General features: G+C 36.2%; 1 protein-coding gene across 6 annotated transcripts in view; it reads left to right on the plus strand.

Annotated features, from left to right (window-relative positions):
* Positions 1–21,064, plus strand: part of P3H2 (prolyl 3-hydroxylase 2) — a 179,821-nt gene that overhangs the window by 107,499 nt on the left and 51,258 nt on the right. For 5 of the 6 annotated variants that reach the window (XR_003792390.1, XR_003792389.1, XR_003792391.1 and 2 more), the window contains exons 2-6: positions 6,566–6,718; positions 8,135–8,324; positions 18,617–18,748; positions 20,343–20,485; positions 20,819–20,908. Coding sequence is in view for 1 of the 6 variants with exons in the window: in XM_029214888.1 (XP_029070721.1) it covers positions 6,566–6,718; positions 8,135–8,324; positions 18,617–18,748; positions 20,343–20,485; positions 20,819–20,908 (708 nt within the window). In the remaining 5 variants the exon portion in view is untranslated. Of the gene's footprint in view, positions 1–4,250; positions 4,282–6,565; positions 6,719–8,134; positions 8,325–18,616; positions 18,749–20,342; positions 20,486–20,818; positions 20,909–21,064 lie in introns of those variants that run through there. The other variant, XR_003792393.1, reaches the window with a different exon arrangement.

The raw sequence follows: 21,064 nt of genomic DNA on the forward strand, positions 1-21,064 counted from the left end.
TTTTTTTTTTTTTGCGGTACGCGGGCCTCTCACTGTTGTGGCCTCTCGCGTTGCGGAGCACAGGCTCCGGACGCGCAGGCTCAGTGGCCATGGCTCACGGGCCCAGCCGCTCCGCGGCATGTGGGATCTTACCGGACCGGGGCACGAACCCACGTCCCCTGCATTGGCAGGCGGACTCTCAACCACTGTGCCACCAGGGAAGCCCTATGTGTTCTTTAAAGATAAAAAATTCTAAATTTTCTCCCTTGCCATGCAGGAAAGAACTTAATTACTAGAAATTTCCTTTACTACGGAGGTTTATCTTTTGAGTAAATTGCACCTTTTCTGTATCCAAAAGAACTTTGAGTTACCTTGTGAAAGCAATTATTTGTATAATTAGATTTTTGAAATGGGAGCAAACACAAAAATAACTCAAAGAAAAAAATGGAAATATACTAGCTTCACTTTGATATACTATAAACCAGCCTGATACAGTTAACAGTAAATGAAAATACAGTTTAGTTCTGAGCTTCCTTGTAGTCAAGACAAAAAGGACAACACAGTCTATCATGTAGTCCTCGATGTCTGGTGAAATTAATTTTATAAATTAATCAGGAAAATCAACCAATTATTTACTATAACTGAATTATGAAAAGACCTCAATATATGGGGCTTTTTGCAAGTTATATTAACAAAATAAGGATGGTAACATCGCCAGAAATTATGGCATAAGAAGGAAAAGTTATTTTTCATATAGCTATTTTTGGACTCTCTAAAAATCTGACTCCATTATATGGAAATGTTTAGGAATTTCCTAAGATTGAATTCTCATGAAAAATCCTGGTCATTACATTTGGAACGCGGTAATTTGTAGGATTTAGTTTAATTCAGTAGTTCAAGCAAACTGCTTCCAAATTTTGTTTCAAAATTGGATGGGTCTTTATTTTAACAGTATTCTCTTTTTTTTTTTGGCCGTGCCATGGCTTGCGGGCTCTTAATTCCCCAAACAGAGATTGAACCTGGGCCCTTGGCAGTGAAAGCACGGAGTCCTAACCACTGGCAGTGAAAGCACGGAGTCCTAACCACTGGACTGCCAGGAAATTCCCAACAGTATTCTTTTAATATGTTGCTCAGTTATTTGAAGTTTATTTATTTATTTAACGATGTGGTTCTGTGAAGGAAAATTAGGTTGACAAAAATTTGAGGTAAATTTGGAGACATTAGCAAGAGCTGAAGTATCTACAAAAATGTTGGGTATCACCACTAATAAAAAAAAACCTCCCGCTTCATAAAAGAAAGTTTTTAGCCCATGAATTTTTAGTGTTCAGGATGATGTACATGCTGTAATCTGATGACTTCCTTCCCCCTGCATCTAGTGTGATTATGCTACTAATCAGAGCTTAAAAATTCTGCTGTGGCTTAGAAACAGGATGTCTTCACTGTCTATTTACATGTTTGGCAGTTGGTAAGAAACTTCATATGGGGTTAAAAATTCTCTAAAGTTGCTATATTGTGAAATTTAAGTAAAGAGCCAAGGCAAAAAATATAGCACTGCATCAAACTAAAATGCATGATATTGGATGAATTCCCAAAGTTAGGGTGGGGAAAGTAGAGAAAGAATTCCTTTCCTTATTGAAAAAGTCGTTTGAGTACAAGAATGGAAATTACTTATTTCAGGCTTGATGTTTTATACTGGTTGTATAAAAGGCTTCAGAAAATGGAATGTGATCTTAAATATTCTCTTACAAAAGGACGCAGTGTTCTTTTTTTTTTAACATCTTTATTGGAGTATAATTGCTTTACAATGGTGTGTTAGTTTCTGCTTTATAACAAAGTGAATCAGTTATACATATACATATGTTCCCATATGGACGCAGTGTTCTTTACATGTTTTAATGTGTTTTAGAATTAGTCCCTTTCCTTTCTTGCACATGTCTTACAAGCTGTTCTAAACTCACACTCAAAATATTTGAGCTTCCTATTTATGCTAATTCACAAGAGAGGGAACTTGTATATCTTTCCTAAAATAATTTTGGAAATTTTAGAATTGTTTCCTTTTGGGCTATGCGTCTGCCTTCGGAATTGAGAAATTTTGCTATGGCAAGGATGGGCAAAAATGGAAAGGAAGACAAAGGAATGGAAGAGGGAGGGGTGAAAAAGAGGGGGCAAACCTATGCTGTCCCATTTTTATTTTGCGATGTGAAAGCATTACCTCTGACCTGGATTACTGCAGTGTTCTCCTGCCTGCTACCAAAGATCTGTTCTCCACATAGCAGTCTGAATTATCATTTGAAAATATGTATCAGGTATTTAAAATTCTTTAATCGTTTCCTCTTGCACTTAGAATAATGTTCAAACTCTTTACTGTAGCGTACAAGTGATCTGTTATCCAACTTCTCAAATCTCTCTTCTTAGTTTCTACTCTGCTTTTAAAACATGTCAAGCTTTTTCCATTTCAGGGCCTTTTTGCTTGACTTTCTTTTGCCTGGAACACTCTTTCTCCTCTTCTGTTCATGACTGGCTTTTCAACGTTTAAGTCTCAGCTCAAAAATCACATTGCAGAGACCTTACTTGACTAATTTATCTAAAGGAGTCCTGCTTTCACCCAGCCCAGCGAGCTCTTACTGTATTGTTTGTTCATTTATTTCTTCATAGCACTTAGTGCAATCTAAACTTATTTTCATTAATGATTGATTTACTTGAGGTCTGTCCTCTTGGATGAGACTGTAAACATCTGGAAAGCAGGGTTTTTGTCTGTTTTGGCCATGTAGTTATTCTCATCGACTTTCAGACTTTCACAGTGCCTGGCATGGATTTAATGCAAAATAAATATTTGTTGAATAAATGAATGAGTGAAATAAAGAATTTGGTATGGCTGGAGTACTGAGCCTGTGTTTTCCTGAATGGGGGTTGGTAAATTATAAAACTTCTAGAAGTTTTTCTAGAACTTTCCTGGGAAAAGTTTGCATAGTGGTAAATAGGAGGAAGTTATGCTAGAAAGATAGGGCAGGGGCCAAATCCTACAGTTTCCTGAATGTCGTGGTACATAGTTTCTGGAATCACCTCTGTGGTCAGTGGATAGCTATTGACAGTTTTTAAGCATTTTTGAAATGCTCCTTTATTATTCATTATGGAAAACCATTTGTGTGTCAGTAGAGTCTGGTTCACTCACCAGTTGACTGAGTAACTTCCAAACATCAGCAGGGTGTTGATTTAATCAGCCTTTTTTCATGCAGCATGGCTGTCAGGAGAAAATTTTTGCCTTAGTTCTTCACAGCCTGAGATGAAGTGAACCAGTGCTTGTTGAAGGCATTTCTTACCAGTTATTTCTCATATCTCAGTAGAGCAGCAAGCTCCCCCAAAGCATGATACCATCTTGTTGAATCATTCCCCTTTCCTCAGTTGTTCTTTATTTTACAATTTACTTTTCTAATGCATAGAGTTACCCTCACATTAGAGTTACCTTCTCCTGTGGTATGTTTTAATTTGGTCTGGTCTTAAAGGAAATCCAGTTTGAAGCCTTTAAAGGCAGTTAGCTTCTTGTTTGTTTCAATGGAGTAGCAGGTAGATCCTTCCTTAGCTGAAACCTAGTACTTATACGGCCTTATAATAATCTCCATCTAATAGTACAGGCTTATATGTAGCACACACATGTTCACCTGGACTTTTCCTACCACTTCAGATGTGTGTATCTAATTTCAAAAATGAACTACAAAGATATCAGGCTTCCAGTTAAAATCATGGCCTGTTTTATATATAATCTCTGGCAGGTAATTCTAGTTTCCTGAACTGGTTCACAATAATTTAAAAGCCAGTTCATGAATAAGTTTTATGGATTAACCTTAAGTCATGGAATCTTCTTTATATTTATATTGGGAACATGGTATTATGTTTAATACTGGGTTATAAATGGGGAAAGCACCAAATAAGCAAAAAACCAATGTGGTCAAATTTAAGAGAAGGAACCAATTTATCAGTGTTGGCTAACAGTTTCCAAGAGCCACTGAATCACATTCATCAGTGATAATCAGTATTGGAAGCTCTCCGTGTGAATGATGACTTCAGAGATGTTGTTATTAAACTTACATCCTTCTAGTCCATTATAGCTTATGAAGCACACTCACATGTAATATACCTTTTGATTTGTGTGTAAATGTTTGCTTCTTAGAATTTATTTTTTCTCTTTTCCTAGACATATCATAGACATCATCTATATGTAAAGTAGATGGAAAACAAAAAAATAAATAAGTCATGTGGTCCCTATCCTCGGAAAGTTCTACTAGGAGTAACAAATGTACTTAGGTAGGTGCCACATATGACAGAGTATGATAAGTGCCAGTAGAAGAACAGGGGTATGATGATATTGCAGTGCTTGACTGTAGCTTTAGGGTTGAGAAAAAATTTCTTAGAGAAGGCAGGATTTAAGCTTGGCCTTATAGGATATGTTAGATTTCCAACAAGAAAATCCAAGTGTCAGAGGATCTCTAGGTCAGTGGAACAGTCTGAGCAAAACATGAAGGTAGGAAAGTGCAAAATTTATAAAAATTTATCTATTTTCGTTCAATGTTAATGGCTGGTGTTATAAAACTAGAGCGTGTCAGTACTAACCTTTTGTGTTCAGAACTTATAGTTTGGCCCTTAACTGGAGGCCGTTTCCACCAACCACAAGTACCTCACTATATCCTCATAAATTATGTGTCTATGGGAGTTGTAGACTATACATACCCAGCATTAATGAGAGTATATTCACATCCTTGAAATGAATAGATCTTATATAAATTGTATCCAGTTTTTTTTTTTAGAGTTTTAGTGATTTCTGAAGCACATTTATATATAATACACAATTAAATCATTCCAAAATCCTATGTAGTAGGTGGTGGTATGGCGGTTTCTTAATGGAGAACCAAGACACAAGTGTTTAAATGACTTTTTCCAGGTTCACTTGGTCAGTAAGTGTAGACACATACCCGATTTAGGACCTATTCATTTTCCTCTATAGCTATATGCTTGTCACTATGTAGACATCCATACAACTCATATTTGTCTGTGTTGGTGTGTGAGAAATTGAGGAAATTTAAGAAAGAAACCAGGAATTCAAAATGAATGATTTTGACAGCAAAAATAATTCTGAAACCGCAGAATCGAGAACAAAGGTAAAAGTGGCAAGGAAAGCTGATTTCAGGCAAGATTTAATGGAAGGAAGGCCAGTAGCGAAGAATATGCAAATTAAAAAGAAAAGGAGGGCTTCCCTGGTGGTGCAGTGGTTGAGAATCTGCCTGCCGATGCAGGGGACACGGGTTCGTGCCCCGGTCCGGGAAGATCCCACATGCATCCGGAGCCTGTGCTCCACAACGGGAGAGGCCACAACAGTGAGAGGTCCGCGTACCACAAAAAAAAAAAAAAAAAAAAAAAAAAAAGGAGAAGGCTTTACTATTATTAGACAAGGTTAAGGATATCAGATCTTAAAATAGGGCAGTTTATGTTTTCTGTAGTAAGGGATACGGTTCTTTATATATCATGAGAAGGCAGTGACTGGGAACTCAGGAACCTACTACTACTTTCTATTTCTTACTAATACTTGAGTGGCCAGACTATCAAAAGCCTACTCAGGTGAATCTTATATGCCTTCCATGATTTTATATTTATTTGTTCAGTAACAGTGAGTTTCATTTCTTTATACTTCAAAATAGACCAAGCATAATTTGGATTTCACCATGAAAATGACTAGTACTAGTGTGAATATTCACTTTTCTGAAATGAGGCAAAAGGTTCTATCTATAGACATTCTCCGTGAATAAAGCATAGGGCAAAATGTATTAAATCAAGTAAATTTAATTACATTTTGTTACCAAAAAATGCATCATTGCACGTTACATGGAGAGCAGCTTATTAAGTGGTTTAAGAGGAGAGTTATAGTGTCTTTGTAGTTTATTAAAAATCCTTCCTTTTATATTAATGAGAATCCAACTTGTAAGTTTGGAATCAATTTCTCAATCAAAGGAATGTGGTATAACGTTTTGTGTGCTGTATTTAGCATCTCTTCTGGATTGGAAAAATTTATTCCCTATAACCTTGTGTTCTTCACATTCTAAAGCCTGAAAACAGATTTGGAGGAGTGGGAGGTATCCCTAATCTCATCCTTCAGAAAGTCACAGTTTATTCTTCCATTGTCAGGATTAACGGCAAAAGGAACAAAAAGAAAAGAAGAGAAAATAAAAGACAAAAATATTGAAAATGTGAATTAGAGGTGGCACAGCATTGGCAGATTTTAATTTTGATCAATCGTAAGACAAACAGAAGCATGTAGATTCAATTTCCCAGAAAACACATATGGCTTAGAAAAGAGGGAGAAGAAAACGAACTTGGAACAAAGCACATTCATCCATTTTCACCAATGCCAAAATACCCACATATCATTTTAGGAGCACTGTTTATTAACCTCTTGCCCTTTAGTGTGGAGGCTGGTTGGAGTGAATGTGAACTAAAACTCAGCCCTGACACTTTCTGTCTGTGAGACCTTGGACTGCTACTGAACCCAGTTTAGAAATATTTGCCTTCATTTGATCCTCTTTTTTTCTCTTTATAGCTTAACCAGCTGGAAAAGGCAGTGGAAGCAGCACACACATTTTTCATGGCCAACCCTGAGCACATGGAAATGCAGCAGAACATCAAGAATTACAGAACGATGGCGGGTGTTGAAGACCTCCTGCTGGTAGATCGGGATGCCAAACCACACCTGGTGAGCTTTGGGGACCCTGTCCTAACCATGAGGAACTTAGTGCTCCTAACTTTCAATGGACTCAAAGCAAATTCCTATGAATGGATATCTCACATTGATTTCCAACGTCCAATACAGTGTCATTTTTACACTTTCAGAGTTCCCAAGATAAAGTATTGTAATTCAGGGTTGAAAAATTGAAAGTAAAAGAAAATTAACTTAGAAAATCAGTATGATATGGTGAAAAGTAAGATGTGACGTAAATGTCTGTAACCCTCTCTGAGCCTCAGCACCCACTCCAGCACTTCAATTTTACCCACTGGAATTGAAGCCCATGTGAATTGCTCAGGGTCACACCATGGTTTCCCAGCAACTAGTCCAGTGGCTTTTTCCACGGTACCTGTACTTTACAAATTTTGATTTTTTTAAGCTACATAACTATTCCTTTAAATGAAATCTTACTTGAAATTCACAGTGTGTTGAAAGGGCATCTTTTTCAATTGGATACATCACCAGTCTCAATGTGTGGCCTCCAAGAGGACTGAAGAAAAGGCTAAGAGAGGAAGATTTTAGATGAAAGTCTTTTTTCCTTTTATTTTTTAAAAAAATGAACTATGTTCCCTGGAGCCACATTGTTATGATGGTCTCCGTGCTCTTGTACATTGGATGTCTTAAGCTGAGTTCAGTTTAGGGGATCCTTTCTAATTACAGGAAGGTACTTCTTTCCTTCAACGCTGTGATCTGATCTGTGACAAATCTGTACTATACATTATGTACATGGCTAACAAGTCAACTGCAAACCAACTGAATGCACAAATCTTAGTGTTGTTGCTGAAATCTATTCAAAATAGTCATCATGATCTCAAAGTTTGTTTCAAAATTTGCAAGCATCAAGTGTCAATCAAAACTGAAGATGAAACATTAATGAATGTTGAATTCTCATGTTTTAGGTGTACTTCCTTTTTAGATTTTTTGGTTCTCTGATAATTTTACCATACTGTTTCATTTAAATTTCTTACACACTAACTTTGTTTATGCAATTGAAGTAAAATTGCAGTATACACACACAAAAAATATATATTTGAACCAGGCCTGGAATTGAGGGTCACGTCCATCCACATCCATCTTCCTGCACTTTGTTGCATGGCCCTACCTGCATTTAAAAGGGTTAGAAAATATAGTCTTGAGTGAGCTCAGGAAGAAAATGAAATTGATTGATGCCACAGCAGTAGGCTTACTCAGTCAGTCCCTTCTCATTTACAATTAGTTGAAGCCAGGGAAGTTTCCCTTTATCTCCCAGTGCGATCCTTCTTTATCGTCCACAGCTCAAGAGTCCCACACCCACCTACCTAAGTGATCCAGAGTCTGCCTGCATTTTGCCATTCAAGTGCCCCTCGGGTGCTCTTTGAAAAAAAATTTTTCTTTGTTTCTTTACAGGAGAGTTACAGTGAAGGAGTTAAACATTATGAGGCAGATGACTTTGAACTAGCTATCAAGTACTTTGAACAAGCTTTAAGAGAATATTTCAATGAAGATACAGAGTGCAGAGCCCTGTGTGAGGGGCCTCAGAGATTTGAGGAGTATGAGTACTTAGGGTATAAAGCTGGTCTCTATGAAGCCATTGCAGGTAAAGTTTATTTTTTCCCTTGATTTCCTGATTATAGAAATACTACATGCCATCTGTAAAACTATTCCAATAATGTAGACATATATATTGTAAAAAGTATAATTGTAAAAAAAGTCTCATATACGTATCCCATCCTCTCTCCCGTGGATTACTTTCCTAGCTTAAATTTTGGTGACTATGCTTCCAAGCTTTTTCAGATACATACACAAATATTTAGGTATTTATTTATAATTATTATTTCATTTTTATAAAAATAAGACAACACTGTAAATATTGATTTTCAGTATATGTTTTGTTTTTGTTTTATTTTATGCTTAACAATATATTGTGGACTTCTCATGTAAGTACATGTAGATCTGCCTTATTGCATTATATGGGGAAAGCGTAATTTATTTGACCAGTCCTTTACTGATGAATACTAAGGAAGTTGCAGTTTTTTATTATGGTTAATAATGTAGTAGTGAATATCTTTGTATAGTCTTCTTCTATTACTTAAATGAATATTTTGTTACATACGGGAATTTAATATACCACTATTTAAAATAGTAGGTAAAGTCCATTATACATTAATTGGGGAGGTTGACTAGTTAACCATGTATGGTGGGGACTGAGTTCTCTGCTGCATATGAAAAAATACACGAAATAAATTCTATTATATTAATAATATGAGTAAAAATAGAACTTTTAGAAGAAAATGCAAGGGAATATTTGTATAACAGTAGGAAAGCTCTTCTTAGCATGATGAAAGACAAGAAATTTTAAGAAAAAGATAGATTTTACATAAGATTTATAAATATAAAAGCTACTTTAATCAAATTGATTTATAATAGCAAGTGGAAAAAGTTGCAAAATGTTTACAGGAAAACAGTTAATATCATTAATACTTAAACACAGACTGTGAATTATTAGTAGTACTGGTAATCCATTTCTTATTTATTGGTAGTAATAAAAATAAGCAAAATTTATTTAACAGTTAAAATATACAGAGCATTTTATATAGCTATAGCTCTTTTAATCCTATAAACAACTCCTTGTAGGTATTGTTATTCACCCTCTTCTCCCCTTTTAAATGAGGAATTTAGACCTCAGAAAGATTAAGAAATGGGATTAAGGTGAAACTGGGAATCAAACCTAGGTTTTTCTCACTCTAGAGCCCATACTTTGAAGATCTACACAGTTGAAAAATGGGCAAAGGTTATTTATTAAATAATAAATGTTTAACACATATTTGTTGAGCGCATATTGTATTCCAAGTTATAAAACATGAAAAACAATGTTCAACTTCTCATATACTCATAGAAATGCAAATTAATGAAGTCAGTTTTCTTTCCCCAACTTCCAATGTTTTCTGTCTTCATAAAAAGCATCACTCACCTAGTAGCTCAAACCAAATCCCTAGAAGTTATCTTTCAATCCAACATTTCCTTCAATGCTTATTCCCCTCCGACTTGTTACCAAACTTTGAAAGATGCTACTTCCTAATAGCATTTGAGATTTCCTGGTTCCCTCCACTCCTTTTGCTACCACCCTGGTTCAAATCAACACTATATTTTAACTAATTCACTGTGATAGTCTCCTTGCTGGTCCTCATGTTCTGATCAGGTTTTACTCTGTAGGCAGACAGAACAGTTTTCCAAAAAACAGAAAGTCTGCTCACAGATGTGCTGAATCACCCCCTGCCCCGCCACTGGCTTCCATTGCACTTGAAATAAAACCCAAAACCTTTAACAAGGACTTTCATGACTGCGTACTAGTGTTCATTTTCATCCTCTCTCTTTTTCTATCTCTTTAATCCATTCCCGCTGTACTTATTTTAATTCCTAAGATACGCCAGGCTCATTTCCACTTACAGACTTGAAAATGTTGTCTTCTCTCACTTGGCTATTGCCCTATCTTGTTAAGTGCTTAATCCTCAGTGCCTACTTATGGTGACTGGCAAATAGCAGGTGCTTAGTGAATATCTGTTAAATGAATGGGTGGAAAGAAGAAAAGATGAGGGAAGGAAGGAAGGAAGGAGATGACATATCCATCAATCACATTGCAGAGATTAAAAGGTTACTAATACTCTATATTTGTGAAAATATAGGTCTTAAATTGTTGAGGTTTTTTTGAATTTTATTTTATTTATTTTTTTATACAGCACGTTCTTATTAGTTATACATTTTATACATATTAGTGTATATATGTAAATCTCAGTCTCCCAATTCAACACACCACCACCCCCTTCTGCCATGTTCCCCCCTTGGTGCCCATACATTTGTTCTCTACATCTGTGTCTCAATTTCTGCCCTGCAAACCGGTTCACCTGTACCATTTTTCTAGGTTCCACATATATGCGTTAATATACAATATTTGTTTTTCTCTTTCTGACTTACTTCACTCTGAATGACAGTCTCTAGATCCATCCACGTCTCTACAAATAAACTAATTTCATTCCTTTTTAAGGCTGAGTAATATTCCATTGTATATATGTACCACATCTTCTTTATCCATTTGTCTATTGATGGGCGTTTAGGCTGCTTCCATGTCCTGGCTATTGTAAATAGTGCTGCAGTGAACATTGGGATGCATGTGTCTTTTTGAATTATGGTTTTCTCTTGGTATATGCCCAGTAGTGAGATTGCTGGGTCATATGGTAATTCTATTTATAGTTTTTTAAGGAACCTCCATACTGTTCTCCAAAGTGGCTGTATCAATTTATATTCCCACCAACAGTGAAAGAGGGTTCCCTTTTCTCCACACCCTCTCCAGCATCTGTTGTTTGTAGATTTTCTGGTGATGCCCATTCTAACTGGTGTGAGGTGATACCTCATTGTAGTTTTGATTTGCATTTCTCTAATAATTAGTGACGTTGAGCAACTTTTCCTGTGCTTCTTGGCCATCTGTATGTCTTCTTTGGAGAAATGTCTATTTAGGTCTTCTGCCTGTTTTTGGATTGGGTTGTGTGTTTTTTTAATATTGAGCTGCATGAGCTGTTTATATATTTTGGAGATTAATCCTTTATCCGTTGATTTGTTTGCAAATATTTCCTCCCATTCTGAGGGTTGTCTTTTCATCGTGTTTGTAGTTTCCTTTGCTGAGCAAAAGCTTTTAAGTTTCATTAGGTCCCATTTGTTTATTTTTGTTTTTACTCTAAGAAGTGGATCTCTAAGAAGTGGATCAAAAAAGATCTTGCTGTGATTTATGTCAAAGACTGTTCTTCCTATGTTTTCCTCTAAGAGTTTTATAGTGTCCAGTCTTACATTTAGGTCTCTAATCCATTTTGAGTTTATTTTTGTGAATGGTGTTAGGAAGTGTTCTAATTTTATTCTTTTACATGTAGCTGTCCAGTTTTCCCAGCACCACTTATTGAAGAGACTGTTTTTTCTCCATTGTACATCCTTCCCTCCTTTGTCATAGATTAGTTGACCATGGGTGCATGGGTTTATCTCTGGGCTTTCTATCCTGTTCCATTGGTCTATATTTCTGTTTTTGTGCCAGTACCATATTGTCTTGATTACTGTAGCTTTGTAGTATTGTCTGAAGTCAGGGAGTCTGATTCCTCCAGCTCATTTTTTTTCCCTCAAGACCACTTTGGCTATTCGGGGTCTTTTGTGTCTCCATACAAATTTTAAGATTTTTTGTTCTAGTTCTGTAAAAAATGCCATTGGTAATTTGATAGGGATTACATTGAATCTGTAGATTGCTTTGGGTAGTATAGTCATTTTCACAATATTGATTCTCCAATCCAAGAACATGATTTATCTCTCCATCTGTTTGTATCATCTTTAATTTCTTTCATCAGTGTCTTACAGTTTCCTGCCTACAGGTCTTTTGTCTCCCTAGGTAGGTTTATTCCTAGGTATATTATTCTTTTGGTTGCAGTGGTAAATGGGAGTGTTTCCTTAATTTCTCTTTCAGATTTTTCATCATTAGTGTATTGGAATGCAAGAGATTTCTGTGCATTAATTTTGTATCCTGCAACGTTACCAAATTCATTGATTAGCTCTATTAGTTTTCTGGTGGCATCTTTAGGATTCTCTATGTATAGTATCATGTCATCTGCAGGCAGTGACAGTTTTACTTCTTCTTTTCCAATTTGTATTCAGTTTATTTCTTTTTCTTCTCTGATTGCCGTGGCTAAGACTTCCAAAACTATATTGAATAATAGTGGTGAGAGTGGACATCCTTGCCTTGTTCCTGATCTTAGAGGAAATGCTTTTAATTTTTCACCATTGAGAATGATGTTTGCTGTGGGTTTGTCATATATGGCCTTTATTATGTTGAGGTAGTTTCCCCGTATGTCCACTTTCTGGAGAGTTTTTATCATAAATGGGTGTTGAATTTTGTCAAAAGCTTTTCCTGCATCTATTGAGATGATCGTATGGTTTTTCTTTTTCAATTTGTTAATATGGTGTATCACATTGATTGATTTGCATATACTAAAGAATCCTTGCATCCCTGGGATAAATCCCACTTGATCATGGTGTATGATGCTTTTAATGTGCTGTTGGATTCTGTTTGACAGTATTTTGTTGAGGATTTTTGCATCTATATTCATCAGTGATATTGGTCTGTAATTTTCTTTTTTTTATAGTATCTTTGCCTGGTTTTGGTATCAGGGTGATGGTGGCCTCATAGAATGTGATTGGGAGTGCTCCTTCCTCTGCAATTTTTTGGAAGAGTTTGAGAAGGATGGGTGTTAGCTCTTCTCTAAATGTTTGATAGAATTCTGGTCCTGGACTTTTGTTTGTTGGAAGATTTTTGATCACAGTTTCAATTTCATTACTTGTGATTGTTCAGTTCATATTTTCTATTTCTTCCTGGTTCAGTCTTGGAAGGTTATACCTTTCTAAGAATTTTTCCATTTCTTCCAGGTTGTCCATTTTATTGGCATAGAGTTGCTTGTAGTAGTCTCTTAGGATGCTTTGTATTTCTGCGGTGTCTATTGTAACTTCTCCTCTTTCATTTCTAATTTTATTGATTTGAGTTCTCTCCCTACTTTTCTTGATGAGTCTGGCTAGTGGTTTATCAATTTTGTTTATCTTCTCAAAGATCCAACTTTTAGTTTTATTGATCTTTGCTACTGTTTTCTTTGTTTCTATTTCATTTATTTCTGCTCTGATGTTTATGATTTCTTTCCTTCTACTAACTTTGGGTTTTGTTTGTTCTTCTTTCTCTAGTTCCCTTAGGTGTAAGGTTAGATTGGTTATTTGAGATGTTTGTTGTTTCTTGAGGTAGGATTGTATTGCGATAAACTTCCCTCTTAGAACTGCTTTTGCTGCGGCCCGTAGGTTTTGGATCGTCGTGATTTCATTGTCATTTGTCTCTAGGTATTTTTTGATTTCCTCTTTGATTTCTTCAGTGATCTCTTGGTTATTTAGTAACGTATTGTTTATCCTCCATGTGTTTGTGTTTTTTACATTTTTCCCCTTTAATTAATTTCTAATATCATAGCATTGTGGTCAGAAAAGATGTTTGATATGATTTCAATTTTCTTAAATTTACTGAGGTTTGATTTGTGACCCAAGATGTGATCTATCCTGTAGAATGTCCCGTGCACACTTGAGAAGAATCTGCTGTTTTTGGATGGAATGTCCTATAAATATCAATTAAATCTATCTGGTCTATTTTGTCTTTTAAAGCTTGTGTTTCCTTATTAATTTTCTGTCTGGATGATCTGTCCATTGGTGTAAGTGAGGTTTTAAAGTCCCCCACTATTATTGTGTTACTGTCAATTTCCTCTTTTATAGCTGTTAGCAGTTGCCTTATGTATTGAGGTGCTCCTATGGTGGGTGCGTATATATTTATAATCGTTATATCTTCTTCTTGGATTGATCCCTTGATCATTATGTAGTGTCCTTCCTTGGTTCTTGTAACATTCTTTATTTTAAAGTCTATTTTATCTTATATGAGTATTGCTACTCCAGCTTTCTTTTGATTTCCATTTGCATGGAATATCTTTTTCCATCCCCTCACTTTCAGTCTGTATGTGTCCCTAGGTCTGAAGTGGGTCTCTTGTAGACAGCATATATAGGGGTCTTGTTTTTATATCCATTCAGTGAGCCTGTGTCTTTTGGTTGGAGCATTTAATCCATTCATGTTTAAGGTAATTATCGATATGTATGTTCCTATGACTATTTTCTTAATTGTTTTGGGTTTGTTTTTGTAGGTCCTTTTCTTCTCTTGTGTTTCCCACTTAGAGAAGTTCCTTTAGCATTTGTTGTAGAGCTGGTTTGGTGGTGCTGAATTCTCTTAGCTTTTGCTTGTCTGTAAAGCTTCTGATTTCTCCATTGAAAATGAATGAGATCCTTGCTGGGTAGAGTAATCTTGGTTGTAGGTCCTTCCCTTTCATCACTTTAAATATGTCATGTCACTCCCTTCTGGCTTGTAGAGTTTCCGCTGAGAAATCAGCTGTTAGCCTTATGGGAGTTTCCTTGTATGTTATTTGTCATTTTTCCCTTGCTGCTTTCAATAATTTTTCTTTGTCTTTAATTTTTACCAGTTTGATTACTATGTGTCTCCGCATGTTTCTCCTTGGGTTTAACCTGTATGGGACTCTCTGCGCTTCCTGGACTTGGGTGGCTATTTCCTTTCCCATGTTAGGGAAGTTTTCGACTATAATCTCTTCTAATATTTTCTCAGGTCCTTTCTCTCTCTCTCTTCTGCTTCTGGGACCCCTATAATGCAAATGTTGTTGCATTTAATGTTGTCCCAGAGGTCTCTTAGGCTGTCTTCATTTCATTTTATTCTTTATTCTTTATTCTGTTCCGCAGCAGTGAATTCCACCATTCTGTCTTCCAGGTCACTTATCCATTCTTCTGTCTCAATTATTCTGCTATTGATTCCTTCTAGTGTATTTTTCATTTTAGTTATTGTATTGTTCACCTCTGTTTGTTTGTTCTTTAATTCTTCTAGGTCTTTGTTAAACATTTCTTGCATCTACTCGATCTTTGCCTCCATTGTTTTTCTGAGGCCCTGGATCATCTTCACTATCATTATTCTGAATTGTTTTTCTGGAAGATTGCCTATCTCCACTTCATTTAGTTGTCTTTATGGGGTTTTATCTTGTCCCTTCATCTGGTACATAGCCCTCTGCCTTTTCATCTTGTCTATCTTTCTGTGAATGTGGTTTTTCTTCCACAGGCTGCAGGATTGTAGTTCTTCTTGCTTCTGCCGTCTGCCCTCTGGTGGATGAGGTTATCTAAGAGCCTTGTGCAAGTTTGTGTTGAGGTTTTTTAGAGGGGTAATTAGGAAATATGTATCAAAATTTAGACTAAGAAGTAAACTGAAAATCAATGTGCCTTCTTTTAGCCTTTTTTTTTTACATTTTAGAAATATATATATTTCTATACATTTCAAACTGATCACCACGATAAGTCTAGTTAAAATATGTCACCATACAAAGGTATTACATAGTTATTGACTATATTCCCCATGCTGTACATTTCATAGCCATGACTTATTTATTTTGAAACTGGAAGTTTGTATGTCTTAAGCTCCCTCACCTATTTTTTTCCTCCCCCACCACCTACCCCTCTGGCCCATTTGTTCTCTGTATCTATAACTCTGTCTCTGTTTTGTTATGTTTGTGCATTTGTTCTGTTTTGTTTTGTTTTGTCTTTAGATTGCACATATAAGTGAAACCATATAGTATTTTTCTTCCTCTTTCTGACTTATTAGCATAATACCTTCTAGGTCCATCCATGTTGTCACAAGTAACAAGATTTCATTCTTTTTTATGGATGAGGGCTGAGTACTGTTCCATTGTGTGTGCACATATATCACATCTTCTTTATACATTCATCTATTGATGGGCACTTAGGCTGCTTCCATACCTTGGCTATTGTAAATATATTATTTGTCAAGTGACTTATTTGCTACACATTCAATTACCCAAGTTCAACTCAATTCACTTAAAATCAATACAGCATTATTGGGGATTTTTTTCCCATAAGGTTTTATTTTGTTGGGCCTCTACCGGAGCCATTTACTTGCATTTTTGTAAACACTGCTCATTTGAATGTCACTTTTATGTGTGCTTCACATTTCAATTGCTGAATATTTCTTTAACTTAATCTTTTATTTGAGAATGGGCAGGCTTTTCCTTTATTACAGTTTACTATCTTGTAGTTTTTTTAAGGATAGGTTCCCTGCTTTCATTCCCACATTCATCTCTACACCTACCTCTACCAATGGCCACTGAACAGCTTTGGCAAATGTCCTAGATCTGGTTTAAGAGAATTGACTGACAAATTCCCACAAATTAACATTTTGCAATTTTCTGAGGTCACCACAGCCTGTTGGTTGCTGGAAAAGATTAGAAGTCTCCTAACTCAGGCTACTAACACAGCTACCACCACCATCACCCCACTTCCAATAAAGAAAAGTGATAAAAAATTCATAGTCCCTCAAGTTTAATCAAATATTATATGTTGCTGGAATATGGTAAGTCTTCTCAGGAATCTGAAGCATATCCAGTTCATAATGAGATGGAAATCTTTAAAAGTATTCCCATGCGAGTGTCTTGAATCTCAAACCTATTAAAACATAATCATTTCACAGTAACATTTGCTATAGAAAGGAGGCAAGGAATACAACTAATAAAAAGGGATATCATTACTCTAACTATGTAAATTCCTGCCTGGTTCAAAACTATTCTCGATTAGGAGTAAAACTGGCTTTTAAAATACAGAGTGTATTTAGAAAGCCAGAGTTTTTTACTTTTAGACTTGGAAGAACGTTACCAATTGGAGAAAACTACAAATGGCTTTTGAATGCAGTTATTTATTACCAGCCATGCTCACTGAAGCCCTAAAGGATATCATTTTGTCACTCTTATTTTGCTGCTATTAATATCTTACTTTGAAAAATACTTTCATTCAGATTATGGATTCCTGTTGGGTGTGTTTCCCACCTTTTCCTTTTGCTTGGGTTTTGGAATTAAGAGTGTATATTAAAAGGTAAAAAGGAAAGCAAATGGCCAGCGAAACTAGGAGAAATGCTTGAGAGTTGTTTGTTGTTTTCTTAAGAAATAAAATAGCTAGCTATTTGTTTATAACATGCTAATCAAATAAACATAACCCATTCTTCTCCTCATGTCTTCCAACTGAAATTAAGAACCAATGGATGATAGTGATCCTATTAGCTGTACTATATTAGATTGAGTTAGCCAGGTTTTAAGAGAACTAGCACATTTCCCTACACACCAGGAAGCAGATATTTCCTTTCTGTTGTGTTTTGGGGGTCCCTCTTCAAGGTCATCTAGATACAAGCCAGACTCTGCATAATAGAAAGCCTTTTGAAAGGAGGCAGTTGTGGATTAGACTGTACAGTCATGAAGTCGGGTGGTTTTATCATTATTCTCAGGAGAACTTGCTCTGCACAAGCATGAATGGACTATTCTCTTAATGGAAAAGACTGCCTCTATCTTCATTGTAGAAATCAGAGTCGGGGCAAAATGTAAGAAGCGTTTTCTTTCTGGGACATTAGCCACTTGTGTTTCCTCTGCTCATGCTTGTATGAGATAGAACCCAGAGCTAAAAGGAGCATGAAAACCCCTGCACTTCAGGATCCTCGCCTGTTTGCAAGTGAGAAGAATGGGAACAAAGAAAGGGGAACAAAGAAAAAGAGGCAAAATGCTTCTTCAAATTCTTTAGCTTTCATTCTTCTTCTATTTTACCAGTCCCTACAGTATTAGGATTTATAGTGTCCAGGTGATAGACTAATTTGTAACTGGGTAGAATAGGTTCCTGATCAATGGATGTAAAGGAATGTTGTTTTTATTTCCCCTTTGGTAAAAGTGGCTTGAAAATATTAACAAGGAAAAAGAGCATTGTGGCTTCACTTCTCTGTGTGAACTCCCCACGTACGTGGCAGTTCCTTTCTCTCAACCGGTCCTTAACATAACTGGGATCTGAACTTCCCATCCTGACTCCAGGACACTTCAGGCCATCTAAAGTCCAAAAAGAGACCCCCAAGTTGTTAAGTAAAGTACTCTACTCAGCTGGGCATGGGTGGGATGAGATGGCCTATGTCACTTTCAGGAGATGTAGAAAAAGAATACACGGAAGGAAAGAGTGCCATACATTTAGAATCTACTAGTAATTAGTCTAGTGATCACTGGTTAGGAAGCCTTGGCGAGTCACTTACTTTCTTTGTGAAAAGGATTTCTGGTCATGAATGAGGATGATAATGATATCTCTCTAAGAGTGTGTGGTGAGGTGAGATGCCCTGCGTAACCGTGGTTCTCACTTTGAAGTCTGGACGTTGAGCAGATGAGAGGAACCCACTTCTTGGCTCTTGTTTTTCAGATCACTATGTGCAGGTGCTGGTTTGTCAGCATGAATGCGTGAGGGAACTTGCCACCCGCCCTGGCCGCCTCTCACCAATCGAGAACTTTCTTCCCCTACATTATGACTACCTGCAGTTTGCCTACTATCGAGGTAAAGCGTGGATTATCTGTGAAAAACTTTGGGGGGAAGGGGTGTGGCTCATCACAAGAGACACCGAATTTTTGTGGGTTAGTCCTCCACCTTCCTCAGTTGTAATCAAGCTATGGGTATGTATGCATTTTCTGTCTCACCTCACATCACTACAGCTCAGAACAAGAGCAGACGGTGAAACCACAAGTGGGCAAATGTTGTGACAATGCCCTGAAAGTTATACTAGATTGATATTTTATGTGATTTTTAAATTTAATTTTTCAACTTAATTTGAAAAGATAATATACTCACAGGTTTAAAGACTAAATATTTAAAAACCTCTCTCTTTCTTTTCCCCACAACCCACAGTTTCTTATTTACCCTTCCAAAATTTTATACAGAAACAACACACACACACACACACACACACACACACACTGTCTCTGAATTATTTTATCCTCTTACACATAGAAGATAGCACATTATTTACACTCTTCCTCACATTGTTTTCTTCACTTAATGATACATATCAGATTTCTTTTAATATGTTGGACCTATGAACTTCCCTTTTGCTTGGTCAAAAATGGTCAAATTTGGGAAGTTTTATATGGCTCAATCTAGTTGTTTCAGTACATAAAGATCTTCCTCATTAATTTTTCTTTATATCTAGATATCACCATACTATAATTTATTTAATGTGTCTCCTTACTGATGAGCATTGTGTTGTTGGTAATATTTTACTATTACAATCAATGATCAAATGAATAATATTTCCTGTATGTCATTTACATTTGCATGTAAATATCTATAGGATAAATTTCTAGAAGTACAGTTGCTGCATCAAATGGTTTATTTGTTTGTAATTTTGACAGATGTTGCCGATTTTTTCTCCACACGGAGGACACTTTTCATTGCACAGCAACAGAATATATTATCAAATTTTAAATATTCCCAAATCATTACGTGAAAATTGATATCTCAATAAAGTTTTAATTTCCATTTGTCTCATTGAGAAAGAAAGAGTGAGCATCTTATGTTTAAAAGCAATTAATAGAATTTGGATTGCTGAAATTGGTCTTAGATATCATGTTTTCAAATTCAGTACAAAAATCAGAATTAACTTCAAAAATTCTACTCTGTATTAAATAATGTAAGTTGCCAGCAAATATCTTCAGGTGGAGCTTTTGATAATTTGTTGAAGACATCTAGCAGCATAGCAGACCGAAGTTAGTACCTTTGGAATACCTGAAATCCTGTCCTTCCTTTCATCTGCAACTATTTCTGCTGCTTCTACTCAGCCTCACGGCATCTTCCCTCTTTCCTTTTAATTTTTATTTCATATTGTAGTACAGTTGATTGACAATGTTGTGTTAGTTTCAGGTGTAAAGCAAAGTGATTCAGTTATACATATACATATATCCATTCTTTTTCAGGTTCTTTCCCCATATTGGTTATTACAGAGTATTGAGTAGGGTTCCCTGTGCTATACAGAGGTAGCATCTTCCCTCTTACCGATCATTTCATGCTGACTCTCATGGACATGTTGACATATCTTTTAAAAATTTTGTAGACCAACCTAGGCTGACTCTAATGCCGCAACTCCTGGGTTTTTCAGTTGGCGAATATGTGAAAGCCTTGGAGTGTGCCAAGGCCTATCTTCTACTCCATCCGGATGACGAGGATGTCAGAGACAATGTTGATTACTATGAGAGTCTGTTGGATGACAGCACTGACCCAGCATCTATCCAGGCCAGAGAGGTGAGACCCATGTTCTGAGAAGAAACTCATTATTCTGCTCAGTGCTCTGGGGAGAGTTGGTAAAAATATAACACTTCTCTTAAGGATAGCTAACAATTTAGTAAAGGTTCTAGGACTCAGTTCTTTGCAACTTTAATTAGTAATGCTAAAAGCGTGTTTTTCGCCTATGTGCTAGCTTGGGAAAATCTACAGAGATAGAGACATTTTCTGCAGCTGTGAATATTTTTTTAGCTCATTTGTTACTGTCTAAAGAAAATTATTTCCACTTGAACATTAATCATACCTTTTACCTGTTATTTAAATATACATTTTCTTTTTTTTTTTTTTCTGTAGGATTTGGCGATGTTTGTGAAGCATCATAAACTGGAATCAGAACTAATAAAATCAGCTGCAGAGGGTCTGGGATTTTCATACACTGAGCCGGTAAGAACAAAGAGGAGAGAGGAAAAGGTCTATAAAGGAACTATTCGGTGGACTTCTTATTTATGATTGTATTCCCCAGCCCCTTTTGTTGAAGATTATAATCCCCTGCCTTTTGTAAACAAACACTGGAGGGAGGGGGTGTTTACCCTGTATATG

Source organism: Monodon monoceros, unplaced genomic scaffold (assembly GCF_005190385.1).
Source record: "Monodon monoceros isolate NGI ecotype Baffin Bay Population unplaced genomic scaffold, NGI_Narwhal_1 Super_Scaffold_11, whole genome shotgun sequence".
Classification (NCBI taxonomy): Eukaryota; Metazoa; Chordata; class Mammalia; order Artiodactyla; family Monodontidae; genus Monodon; species Monodon monoceros.